The sequence below is a fragment of the Hibiscus syriacus genome, unplaced genomic scaffold, assembly GCF_006381635.1.
Source record: "Hibiscus syriacus cultivar Baekdansim isolate YM2019G1 unplaced genomic scaffold, ASM638163v2 tig00112293_pilon, whole genome shotgun sequence".
Taxonomy (NCBI): domain Eukaryota; kingdom Viridiplantae; phylum Streptophyta; class Magnoliopsida; order Malvales; family Malvaceae; genus Hibiscus; species Hibiscus syriacus.
The window spans coordinates 4,227,114-4,241,404 of NW_024063296.1; the positions used below are offsets into that span (position 1 = coordinate 4,227,114).

The following is a 14,291-nucleotide window of genomic DNA, read 5'->3' on the forward strand; positions in this document are numbered from 1 at the left end:
AAACTACTATTATTTTTAAAGGATTTGTGAGTATTTCTTTGTTTTGTTGGAACACACTAGACTCCCCAATTCAATCTTCTGAAAATATCCCTCTCTGAATACTCCTTCAGACCATATTCATGTTTTTAACTGAAGAATTAGTTAACGAAATCTGAATTCACAGAATTTGATTATGTCTGTCCGCTAAGGAATTTATGCTTTATGTTATACCCGATAACCTATTGCATTCATTTTTTAGTTCTATATTTTGAGCTTACCAAACCTCGCTCTTTACTCACTATTTCATGCTAGAAGAATCAATCCAGTGCGGCTATCTTTTGCAGTACGGTACAATGTGTAATTATGGGGCATGTATGGTCATATTTAATTTTTTATATACTGAGTTTGGAACTTGTATTATTTTAACTCTTTTTTTAATATACGAATGGTTTTTTGACCTTGTATTTTATTTATAAATTATTTTATGATTTTCATGTTTTAACAAAAAAATTAATTTTTCCTGGCTTTTTACTGTGGGTCGCTCTGATGGCCTTAATGTGACACCTCGGATCAGATCGAGTCACCCGTATCGGTCTGAGGTGTTATATATTTCAACCTCGAGTGTCTTGATTCGAGCTACTAAATCATGTATCTCTTATGTGATCACGAACGCCTTTCATAGTAGTGAGCCTCATCAATGTGAACCTCATGATTAGGGTGTTGGCCAATGATTTTTTGAGAAGTTTTGAATTGTTTTCAATAGCAATTTACATACATTACATGAACCTTCGAACCTTCCCTTATTGAACATAATACCAAGGCGATTAGATCACTCTCATTTTCCATATAGAGCAAAGTCAAATTGATTGTTGGTTTTAGTGATATGTGGCTCAGATTTTCTTATGGCATAATGAATCCAAACACCCCAATTGAAGAAGAAACACTCTTCTTCAAGAACTTAGTGTTCTTATTTTCTAATTTAAGGATATTTACTCTACTATTAGATATAACACGATTTTAAAACTACAAATTAATGAACTTGCATGCTTAACAAAAAAATGAGGCAAATTTTGTAAATAATAAACTAGTGACATAAAATTGCATATGGGATAATTTTTAATTCAATTAGATCGATTATGAAAAAAAAAAATTATTTTCTATCCTTTCGATAAAATTATTTTTTTTTTATAATTGCTTTGAGATATTATGCATCTGCTTCTGTGTGCAATTTTAACTTTATTAATTTTATTTAACTAAAGTGTTGTAACTAGTCTTTAACTAAATAAATCATGAAATCATTAGCTAGAAATTAATTGTAAATTTATTCAATGTTTTTCTAATTCTATATACAACATATTATGTCTATAGTCTTAATGATACCATTACTGGAATAAATAAATTTTTAACTAATTTTTGTGACTAATTCTCTAATTATATAAAATTATTTGATCTCTACACATATAACTTAAAGTTTAATTCTAAATAGTTTATACAGTATGTCTTAAACTTTATGCACCTAAAAACTATGGTTGAAGTAAAAAAGATTAAATTATTAAAAATATTTTTTTCCTATTCATTACTCCGTAGAGTTGAAAAATGAAACTAATTGTTGACATTTTTTTTTAATATTAAGAGTCTCAATCAGGCCAAAAGCAAGTGATTCTTCAGAGGAAAACAAACGACGGACAGGGCAATGTTGTGTCTTCTAGAAATTAGGATTAAAGAACCGAAATCAAATTCTGTTATTCAAAATATTTTTTAGGAATGGAATTTTATTTTCAATTATGATTCTATGGATCAATGTTTCTTGCAAGGTTCATGATCAGGGTAAGGATTTCTTTAGCCCAGTTGTTTACGGTTGTAACGATGTGATTAAGAGATGAAGATTATGGTTGCGTATGGTGAATTTGAGCCATATATTGTATTTGAAAAGCCATGGGTTTTCGGATTGGATTTTAATGCAATTGTCCATCCTCAAGAAAGTTATGGTTTTAATAATGCAAACTTTAGTATAATGGTGAGTAAAATTCGATTTATTCGAAAAATAGATTTTTTAAATTTTTTTAGTATTCAAGTTAGAGTTGTTTGAGTTATTCAAGTCAAATTTAATTTTGAGTTCAGTTTGAGTACAAGTCGAATTTGAATTTCTGAAGTTCAAGTAACTAAAGATTACAAATTAGGTAGTAATTTGACAATTTTATGATTTAATACCTAATTCTTATTTCTCCAATTCTTCTTTCATTTAAGTTTATTTTGATCAAATTTGAACACACTTCAAAGCCGTTGAAAAATACAAGTGTAGCTTGATTTCTTTTTTATTACCGTTTTAATATTTTTAAAATTTAATCCCTCATTTATACAATTTCATGTTTCTTAAATTCCCCATTTATTTTAGGTCCATTTTAACCAAATTTGAATCCAATGATCCTCTACCACTATAGAATACCTATAACTTCAATTTGTATAATATTTTTAATTTAATTTAAACAATTAATTTTATTCATTTAGTCTTTCAACTATAGGTTTAGAAAATCTTTCTTCACATCAATTCCTTGGCTCTTTTAGAATCTCCTCGGTATTTTCTCCCTCAAAATCTTCTTTAAAAACATATAATATATTTTAGAATAAAGTACACCTTTAGTATCGAAATTATCAGTTTGTTTCATTTTAATACTTAAACTTTCATTTGTTTCAAATTCAAAACACATTTTTTTGTTTTATTTTAGTACCTCGTCATTGAAAACTTAACATGTTACAACATGACACTTTTTTATGGGTAAATTACATCATATATCACTGAGCTATCTTCTCACTCCTATTTTGGTCACTGAATTGTTTTAAAAATTTAATTATTTAACTTTCAAATTACTCCTAATTTAGTCACTCTAACTTTCAAAATTATTTTTTTTATTTAATTATATAATAAATAGTGATAAAAATATCATGTCCCAAAAATTATTAATAAAATAAATTAGAGTAATTAAAACATTAGTAATTTGAAAGTTGAGTAGTTAAATGAAAAGATTTAAACTTTAGTGACTAAATAGGAGTGAGAAGATAGTTAAGTGATGAATGGTATAATTTACCCATAAAAATGTCACATGCAATAGTTACGTGAAGTTTTTAATAGAAATGTACTAAAATGGAAAAAAAAAAAGGAAATATCAGGTATGCTTTTAAAATAAATGAGATTTTAGGTACTAAAGCGAAACAAAATTGATATTTTAGATGCTAAATGTGTAGTTTACCCTATATTTTATAAATTTAGATGATGTTTGATTTTATTAAGCAACATTATAACGTGAGCAAGAATATGATTATATATATATGGGCTAGGATCTAATTATATAGTGTAAAACTAAAAAGTTTTACACCTTTTTAAGATCATTGGATGAGGGTAATCAAGGCAGCAGAGATTAACAGTAAGTAATGAGACGATATTCACCGAAAAAAAAAACAATGAATTAATATGCTTTTGATTTCCCCTCATCTGACGATCTTAAATGAGTGTAATTACATATGGGAAACTAAAATGTGTTTACACCTTTTTAGGATCGTTGAATGGGAAATTAAAGATGTGGTTAATATTAAATAATAATAATATATTCACTAGAAAAATAAGGAGTTAATCTCAACTTTTAGCTTCCTCATCTTTAGCTTTCTCTCATCCAACGATTCTAAAAGGGTGTAAAACTAGAAGTTTTACACTAGGTATAAGTGGATATATATATATATATATATATATATATATATATTATGGTTAGAGAAGGTCGATAAATGAAACAACTCGTACCATAATATATAATAAATATAATTAAATTTGAATAAAAAAATTGAATGATTCTATTTGATTAAATATTCACTCCAAAGTGATTTAATCTTAAAATAATTATTCTTTTTTTAAAACTCTAACTGACCTAGCATAAACTAAATCAAAGTGAAAACCCAACCTTCAAACAATAGTTGTACCGTCCTATATGTATGTCTAAATAAGAAATGTACATCTTTATATAGTCATAAGCGTCGTCCTTCATTCTATAATTGAAAATAATATTGTTGGGAACAAGACGTTGTTCAGCTAAGGTCTTCCAGACTAGAAAATATTCGAATGCATGAACACCGTTTTACCCTGAGAAAAAAGAAAAAGTAGGTATAAAATAATGTAAGTCGTGGATCTGGGTATAGGAATCACATAAAGGGGCAACAGAAACACTAAAGAAGTATAGGAAACCCAGGTGAAGTATGTGCTAGAATGGTGTCAATCATGCATGGTAGGGTGACAGCCTCCTTTTCCCCCTTTATATTATACTCTCAACGGGATCACATCATCGGCAATCCGATCTTGGCTGTGTAGGCGGTTGATCCGAATCAATTTTTTTATCGAACAAAACAAAAAACAGAAAAGAAGTGGTTTTAGACTTATTGTACCATGATAATGATTGGATTCTGTGGAATCGGCTTTGAAAATTAAAAAGGAATTGCCCCTTCTTCTTAACTCCGCTTTACAGTGTGAGGATTCACTATTGGTTTGAATATCAGGATACGCCAATGAAATCATTGCGGGCTAAATATACTTGTAATAAAAAAAAAAAACTCAGATTCTATTGATGGGGGATATAAAGATAAAGGTAGATACGAGGCACCCCTACATAAATACCACTCAGTGTATACCTTGTTTCATCAGTAAACTCAAGCAAAAATTGTTCAGTTTAAGTGTTTTCCTTTATTAGAAATACTAAATAGCATGCCTAGAGATAGACATCCACTGGTAGTTGGTAGGGTTATAGGAGATGTTTTGGACTCTTTTACAAAGTCTATGCTCTCAGGTTGTCCTACGGTGCTAGGGAGGTTACCAATGGTGTCAGTCATGCATGGTAGGGTGACAGCCTCCTTTTCCCCCCTTTATATTATACTCTCAACGGCAACAACATAATCGGCAATCCAATCTTGGCTGTGTGGACGGTTGAACCGAATCAATTTTTTGTCGAACAAAACAAAAACAGATAGGGAGGTTACCAATGGTGTCAGTCATGCATGGTAGGGTGACAGCCTCCTTTTCCCCCCTTATTATACTCTCAACGGCAACAACATAATCGGCAATCCAATCTTGGCTGTGTGGACGGTTGAACCGAATCAATTTTTTTGTCGAACAAAACAAAAAACAGAAAAGAAGTGGTTTAAACTTATTGTACCATGATAATGATAATCAATTTCACCATTGGATTGAATATTCTGTATACGCCAATGAAATCATTGCGGGCTAAACTATACTTGTAATAAATAAATAAATAAAGCTCAGATTCTATTGATGGAGGGACATAAAGATAAAGGTAGATACCAGGCTCCCCTATATAATACCACTCGGGAATACTTGTTCAGTTTAAGTGTTTTTCTTTTAATAGCATGCCTAGAGATAGAGATCCACTGGTAGTTGGTAGGGTTATAGGAGATGTTTTGGACTCTTTTACAAAGTCTATTGCTCTCAGGGTGTCCTACGGTGCTAGGGAGGTTAACAATGGCATTGAGCTCAAACCTTCTCAAGTTGTGAACCAGCCTAGGGTTGATATCGGCGGGGATGACCTCAGGACTTTCTACACTTTGGTTACTTCCACACACTCACACATTAATGATGCTGTGTTTTTGGTTTCTTAATCCCTTACATATGTACTTACATTCGATGCAGGTTATGGTGGATCCTGATGCCCCCAGCCCAAGTGACCCCAACCTCAGGGAATACTTGCACTGGTGAGTTTCTCGCTCTTTACATGTAGGGATAGCCCAAGAGGACTATTGGGGCAGTCCCCTCAGAATTTTATAAGTTTATCATCTTCTATAATTTTAAAAGTTTGTCCTTTAATATAAAATCTTACAATCTTCTAAGTTTATATATACATACAAGTAGAGCAGTGACAGTGAGCAAAGATTGGCAAACGCAATTACTTAAAATGCTGAGTTTTGGTACTTTGCATGTGTTATAAACCTCAAGACAGTGCACTCGACATTCTAAACAAGTAAGTGCACTCAGCAAGTTTAGAGTTGCATTCAAGGGTAGATATGGGGAAAATTTAGATTATTTTAAATATTTTTTTATTAAAATCTATTTTTTTGTTTTCTAAAATTTTATAAATTTATCTTTTTTAAATATAAAATCGTGTCTACCGTGATTGTATTAACGATACAGGATAAATCGTCCTACTTATGTTAAGGGGGAGCGGTTAGAAATGGTCACACCATTTTGGTTAGTCGTAAGCATTCGATCGAGTCGAATCAAATTAAAAAATTTCGAGTTATTCGAGTTTACGAGTTATATTTTACAACTCAAACTTAATTTGATTTTTTTCTTACCGAGTCTAGTTTAAGAAATTCGAGTTGAATTGTTCGAGTTTTTCTACAAAATAATTTTTTTCATTAAACATCGAGCCTCAATAAACATCTTCTTATCTAAGTCATGATGAAGCAAAACCAAAGACAACAGAAGGAGGAAAAATAGTACCAAAAAATATATTAATAACTAAATCGAACAATAACATAATAGAGTTTAAAAAATCCAACATCACAAGACAATACCAAAAAAAAAAAAAAGCAAAGCGATGATAGTCTAAAAAGCCAATTACAATAAACTACTTATTCAATTCTCGAATAACATTTTTAAAATCCTTGGATTTCCTCTTCTTCTTCGTGCATTGTTGGCAGCTTTTAAAAAGATTCTTCTTTTTCAATTGTTCTTGATAAATCTATTTTTTTTAAAAACAAATATAGTTAAATTATAAATAAATTTATAATAAATAAAGAAAAAAATTAACATTACAAATCAAAATTAAATATTACTTTCTTCCATGTATTGAAGTTTTGCAACATACTCGACAAGATTGATAGGATCCGTAAATCTCCGAAGCCAACCCTGAGTACAAATCAAAGCTTCAACCATGTCGGAGTCGATGAACTTCTAAAACCATCTAGAACACGTCCACCTGTGCTGAATGCACTTTTTGAAGCAATTGTAGATATGAATCGAGAAAAATCTCGAGCTATTTGCGCAAGAACAAAGTATCTTGGACTATTCACTTTCCTCCACAACAATATATCAAATGAACTCGAGTTGTTTCCATCTTCATTCTCAGTCAAATATTTATCCAACTCAGATTTTTGTTCCAAATCAACTCGTTGCTTCTTTAACAGATATTGTTGCACGACCAAACTCGCCTTTGATTGATGTTCCATAAGCATGGAAACTTTCGTCGGAATACTTGATTGACCTTCATGTGTAACTCCTTAGACTCGGCCTACACGTTAACACCAGATCTAGCAGATTACAATAAAAAACAATTTCTAAAACATTATTCGATAACTTAAATCCATATTATAAATAAACATTTTTTAAAAACATAGTTATTAATGATAAGTTATAATTCGAATAATATATATATAATCATAAACGAGTAAGTAAAACCAAATCTTCCACAAGTCAATATCGAAGCAAATCTAACATCGGTAGCAGAAGCAACAAATGTCATAAAACAAGTATTTTCAAAATATAGGCACATGTCACCCAAAATAAATGAGACTCGGAATATAAATACATTAAAAAAATAATATTGTAAGAATGTGTCGATCCTCCAAGTGTCAGGTCTAGGTCACCTATCAAATAGTATCTGAAAGGGAAAAGTTTGGGAGAGTAAACTAGGGAGTTCAATGTGTTCCAACGGTGAAAAGATAAAACATACAATTAAGTTTCCAAATCAGTTCAGTTTCAAGTTATGAAAACGTCAGTAGTGTTTTTGGCTTAAAATACAGAATTGTCATCCAACCGAACATCGTATGAAGTTCCCTAGAATTGCATCCATAATGACTATTCCTAGGCTCAAAGGGCGTAGGTGCCAACCTAAGGGAACACCTTGGGTCCATAAGGTCTTACCCTAGCCAAAGCGTAGGTGCCCATCTTAGGGGTGTGCCCTCAAACCATAAGGACTTACCCAATGCATATAGCAAAGGTGCCACCCTAAGGGAGTACCTTAGGGCCCATAAGGTCTTACCATTAGGCCTATTGGGGCCCCGGAGCCCACCCAAGGATCGTCTTAGGTCCATAAGGAATTATCAGCTGATCGGTTTGAACTTATAAAAGGAAACCAACTTGATCAAAACTGAACCTACAGAGACTTCATATCATATTCCAGAGTACCCCGAAGAAAATAGTTTTCAGACAATAATTAGCAATAGCAAAACAATCAAAGTTCAGACATATACTAATTCAATAAAAACAATAAACAGAGAATATAATCAGACAACCATGCTTAAAAACTTCAGTAAATTACAAATCAGACTTGAAACAGATAAATCATACGAAATCAGGTTAAAACGGATAGTCTCATTGAATCAAATAAAACAGTTATGTGCACATGATATTTTAAACATATATTTAAAACATGTATATGGCACACAAGGAACACACCTCGCAAAAAGAATCAGTTCGGGAGATCTATCAAGCACTAACTTCACTACGTTTTTTACTATATGCAAACCTAGGTCATATCAGAACAAAGTTATTATCGAAGTAGTACACTAAATTGAGTATTTAATAGGGTTGCAAAACTATACGAGTAATCACATGCTCTCGTGGTCAAGCGGATTGGGAGGAACTGGGTCGAGCAGACGAAGGGTCAGGCTATCCAAGAACACCTTAAATATACGATAACATAAATTAGTCTTTGAGCCTTCAATTAAATTAGATGCACTTAAATAAATACTTAAATTACATGTGCATATTTGGGTTTATAGGTCAATTCGGAGGCTTTTGGGTTCAAATTTAGCAAAATGGACTTCAGATTCAAACTCAGGACGTCGAAAAACATAAATTATGAATTTTCAGAAATTTTATTTTTTGTCAAAGTCAAAGGTCAATGGTCAAAGAATGGGCAGGTCAATGTTATGTCAAAGTCAACGGTCAGATCGATTTGGGTTGACTCATGCCGATTTGGGTTAACTCAATTCGATTCGAGTTGACTTGATCGGGTTAAAAATACCCTGTTCAAACCGGGTTGGGCTGGTTCGATCCACTTGGACCATTTCTAGAAGGGTTATGACTGGAGAAGGAGCCCTACGCGCACACGACCCGTCGACAAGGTTGGGGGTGGCAGCCTATTACTCCAAAATCACCCAATGAACATTACCAAGCCAAATCAACGCTCAAAACAACTAAAATCGTCAAAATCAAAAAACAAAAAGGTTGAAACACTTACCCCGACAGTGGTCGGATGAAATCGGCGATGTCGACAAGACCCACTGGTTAGGTTTTGAGTGCACAGAGGTGGAGAACTCAGTGGTGACAATGAGGTAAGAGAACGATTAGATCATCGGTAATTAAGTGAAAACCGAGTGGATGGGGGTTTTGACAATGATTCAAACGTTGATTCGTGCCGATTGACAATAAATCACGCAACGATGGTGCTTAGGTTTTGGTCGTCGATCGGCGGCGAGTCAAATTGGCGAGTGCGCCGGGCGAAGAGTGTGCACTTTGATATATGGGGAGTGTATATAAAGCCTTCTTAAATATAATGTCATGTATATTGCCCTAGCCTAAATGACTAAGGCATGGCGACCATGCTACTGAACAGGGGTTCCGAACCTCTCAACCACACTTTTCATATTTTATTTTTTTCTTTACTGCCCAAAAATGGGTAAATTCAAGGTTAAGACCCTGAACTTTTTACAAATTCTAAACTGGGCTACAAGTTCTAAACACTTGTAATTTGGTCCCTAAATTAGTTAAATTAATTTTTAATTTTAATTTTAATTTAAAATGGTGTTGTGACAATTCTCCTCCCTTAAAAAATTGTCCTCAAAATTCATACAAATCTAACAAAACGAAAACTAGGTCTCTAAAGGTTCTTTCATATGACAATGATAATTACTCTATTAACGATAATGGAAAAACTCTCTAGATTCGAATTGAAAATGATCTCGATGCCTTAAATCAAAAATCTGAGGGTCTCAACAAAACTCAAGTATAGAAAGGGCATTTTTAAAAATGCATGGTAAGTAACAGAAATAACAACTATACCTGCAGAAGTCCTATACTCAACTCGATCACCAGAACGGGGGTGTAGAAAAGGGCAGACTGTCGAGCCTCAGAAGCATCTGATCCTCTACTCTGCGTTCAAGCTATACTGTCAATCCTAGAAACAAATTTGGAAGTCCTACCCTGATTGTGACTCCTAGCGGGAGTTTTGAACAGAAGCATGTGAACGTGCAAGAGTCTGAGCGGGAGTCCGATCAACAGAGGCTAGAGCGGATAATTCCTCAAAAGTGCTTACTAGAGCCACAACGATAACAGGTATCTTCTTACGACACTCTCCCCCGTGTCGATTTCCATAGTACTCACAACTCGGTGTCGATGTGAAACCTGAAGAATCGCCTCGACTAACATATGGATATTGAGGTGATGCAACCCTCGAACCAGAATGACTCCTCTAATAGGCAACTCTACTAGTCCTCTTATCAGGGCGTGCAGAAGGCTCAGACTGATCGAAAGATCTCCTAGATTGTTATCGTTCTACCCTATCTTTATTAGGAGCAGAAGACTTTCTCATGTCTTTTACTCTCCCTACAACAACATCGAACACCTCATCCTGATGAGTAACCACCTATCGACGCAGCTCGTATCTAAGTCCATGAGCAAACTTTGGCACCTATCCCTCTCGGTAGTACCAACTAGAACCTACTTCAGCAACTTCAGAAACTATTTCATACTCAGAAACTGTCATATCAACCTGAACCAGGTTTTGAACTGCGTGAAATAACGCTCTCTCAGAAAATGACTCCTAAACGCTCTCTGAAGAAATCCCTGCTCAAACAATTGGCTGGAACAATACTCACCAAAAACTCCACCAGGTGTGGGCATTCCTGTCCAACATAGAGGCAGCTCCCAAATAACACCACTGTGGATCTAAACCTAATTGATTCATACGTCGCTTGGTACAAAAAACCAATCCTTGGCCTCAGTCGGAGCTCCACCAATAAGGCCTCCAAGGTCTTAAACTCCATTAGTAATAAGAGTCTGAGAGATAAAAAACTTCGAGTGTAAGCTCGAACCACTACCTGAATCAACTGGAGAAATTGTCTACTGAGATTATCATCTAATACTATCATAGTAGGCTCAGCTTCAGAAGCGGTCCTCTAATCGGAGTAGTCAAACTTATACTAGGTGTAGGAGACAAATCCATTAGGGTCGTAGGGGAAAAATTATCTACCAGGGTGGGGGATTTACATGTATCTCGTCTATGGGTCCGTAAATCTAGTTGCTCCACCTTGCCCACGGCTAGGTTGGCGACCACATCTAGAGCTCGTTTTGGTGGATCTTGAGGTTCATTATAGAAAGATAAAGCCAAAGATTAAATTGGCACTTGGAGTCCCGCACACAACTAAACTCGTAAAAACTTGATGGCATAGTTTTCGTGACTTATTTGTAAAACATTTTTTTTAGTTTCGACCCATTCACAGTCTAAGGTTTAAAAATCAAAAGTTCTGATACCAACTAAATGTAACTTCTAGACTCGACCTATGTCTTACGACCAGATTTAATGGATCATAATAAAAAAATTTCCAAAAATATTCTTTGATAACTTAAATCCATATTATAAATAAGCCTTAATATCTATCATTTCTTCTTCTGTCCGATCATAGAATTTCATCCTTGATAATGATGCTCTTATATACCTTAGAACATCTCTAACTCGATCAACAGACACAGAAACATACTTAACACCTTCTTGTACGATGAGATTTATAACATGCACAAACACATCTCATATGCATATACTTTCCACTTGCAACACAAGCATTTCAATGGTTCAGTTCTTTCTCAAATATTCAATACCAACACCATTAGTAGATGCATTATCAACATTAATAGTGAAGATCTCTCAATCCCCCAATCTTGGATACATTTTTCAAGGGCTTGACCTATGCTTTCACCTCTATAAAGATATCGGACAAAAGTTTATGATTTTCTTTTGCAGCATCCATTCATCATCTATCGAATGCACCGTAGAACAATGTAAGATACCATTTGTAGTGAAGTCCAAGTGTCAATTGTTAAAAAATTCTACTTGTATCTTTTTGAAAATAATTCTTCATTGACCTCTTCATGGAGTTGAATAAATCGAGACAATTCCTCTTATGGTAAACGAGAAGGGAGAGGAAACCTTGGACATGTTAGAGAAAGAAATGACGTAAACCCTTCTCCCTCAACAATTCGGAAGGTAACTCATCACGATTATCATGTGAATCAACGCCTTTCTAATAGCCTTTTCTTCAACTTCCAAGTTGAAATTTTTGTCGCTTCGCTTTCAAGGTCGTCCGAAGTATTGTTATTTCTAACTGTTTAGAATCCGAAGTATTTCCTCGAGGTTTTTCTAAGCATGACTTCAAATGATTATTCATATTGGTTGTAGAACCTCTAGTTTCCATGCAGTAAGTCATGTCACAATAATTGTATTTTGCCCTATTCTACCCATCTTCAATTACATATTTCTTAAAATGGTTCCAACATGTTGCTCTTGGTTTTTGTTTCCTTTGAACATTTATTACTCGTTGGATCATTGACCTTACATGTAAAAGAACTTTGTGAACGCATGGTTGTGAGTTTGGAGTCTCCTGTGATTCACTCGTATGCAATATCAAAATATAAATATTAATATTTCCATTTTTAAACTTTAAAATAAGGCATACTTTAAAGGTGTTTAAACCTTTAAAATTTAACAACACTTTTTAAATGCACTTACTGCATGTATATGTCTTTGACTCTTTGGGACAAACAATTCTCGAAGAGAGCATTGTGGAACACAAACTATTCATGTTTGTACTTAAAGAAATATAAGAAATATATTAAGGAACACAAAACAGCAAGTATACACTTACTGCATGTATACACTTAAATAAATATTGTGGAACACAAAACAGAGCTTTTGAAATACACTTACTGCATGTATACACTTACTACATGTAATTTAATTATTAAGGAATGTCTACAGATTTAGAAGAATTTTAACACATTAGCAACCAAGGGATGACAATGAACACACAAAACACACACTATAACAATAACCTAATTAGGGCAATGACACACATCTATACTTCAACATCCCTCCAAGGCAACTGTTGCAAGTTGATCGAATCTTAAAACTTCATTTTAGAGATCACGAGTTCTATGAATGAAAGAATTGTGTCCTAACAAGCCATCAATAATCAATTTGTATGCCTATACCCTTCTGACCTACAACAAGTCCACTGGTTTTCCCTATCGGTGCCATGTGTACCAATGGAGCAACAACAAAAAATGATGTTTCATTTTATTTTTCTATTCTTTCAAACTGTAAATGCACTGGTCTACAAACCACCGACTTGTAGCCTTTTCTTTCTTGTATGCAAGTTCTGTTTAACAGGCAGTACATTAAAAAAATCTAAAACAAACTTAACCGTCACTAGTTCAGTAGCTAACAAAGGAAAGCTTAAACATTTAAAGCATCAATAAGAAACATTGTCACAAAATAACTAGAAAAAGTTCCTATAACGAATGAATTTGTTCTACGTCAATTGCAACTTCAGCCAGCAAGACATGATGTATCTCAGTACAATCGAAACCTTAACTATTTGATAAATTATTGATGTAGTAACTAGTAAAAGGAACAAATTAGGTAAAAAAAAAAGATTGGGGCTGATCACAACTTATGTTGTCGTAGATAACAATGTTCTTCTCGTTGGCAAAATTGCTCCTAGTATTTTTTTAAATATATTTACAAGAGGTTCTGATAGGCTTATGACCTTCCGGGTCCTTTTCTGCTTTTTTTTTTTACAGTTCGCAAACAATAGAGGTATGTATGCATGATGAGCCTGTGTCATTACATTAACCTATGAGCATAACTTAAAATTGCTAGAAATCCCTAATTGATGGCTACGATCAAAAAGAACGAACCTGATTTGGGTGCTTGAAATCCCTAATTGATTTGGGGATTTTGTTCTGATGCTAACGAACTGCAGCCTACCAGAACACCGGTGACTGTAAATCAGTGGAATTACTGAAAATCAGTGTGAACTAATTTGGGAATCATGAAACGAAGCTGGTTTTGTTCGAAGAGCGTTAAGGATTTTGAATACGCGTGGGCTGGGGGTGTTGCTTTGCTGGCCGAAGTGCTCTGCAGGGGAAACAAAATTACCTCAAGGGTATAAACGACGTAGTTTTAATATATTTAAACCTAATATCAAACAGCGTAGTTTTGAATTTGGGTTTCTCGGTTATCCGAGTTGGAAAAATCTGA

General features: G+C 33.9%; 1 protein-coding gene and 1 long non-coding RNA gene across 2 annotated transcripts in view; one reads left to right on the forward strand and one right to left on the reverse strand.

Annotated features, from left to right (window-relative positions):
- Positions 1 to 14,291, forward strand: part of LOC120177644 (protein HEADING DATE 3A-like) — a 29,984-nt gene that overhangs the window by 14,094 nt on the left and 1,599 nt on the right. The window contains exons 4-5 of the mRNA XM_039183719.1: positions 5,377 to 5,580; positions 5,663 to 5,724. Of these exons, the coding sequence (XP_039039650.1) occupies positions 5,383 to 5,580; positions 5,663 to 5,724 (260 nt within the window). The 5' untranslated portion in view covers positions 5,377 to 5,382. The remainder of the gene's footprint in view (positions 1 to 5,376; positions 5,581 to 5,662; positions 5,725 to 14,291) is intronic.
- LOC120177645 lies at positions 6,793 to 14,137 on the reverse strand. Its single transcript, XR_005521447.1, has 2 exons — positions 13,949 to 14,137; positions 6,793 to 7,262 (listed from the first exon to the last, which is right to left on the reverse strand). It is a non-coding gene; the product is annotated as an uncharacterized LOC120177645 (long non-coding RNA).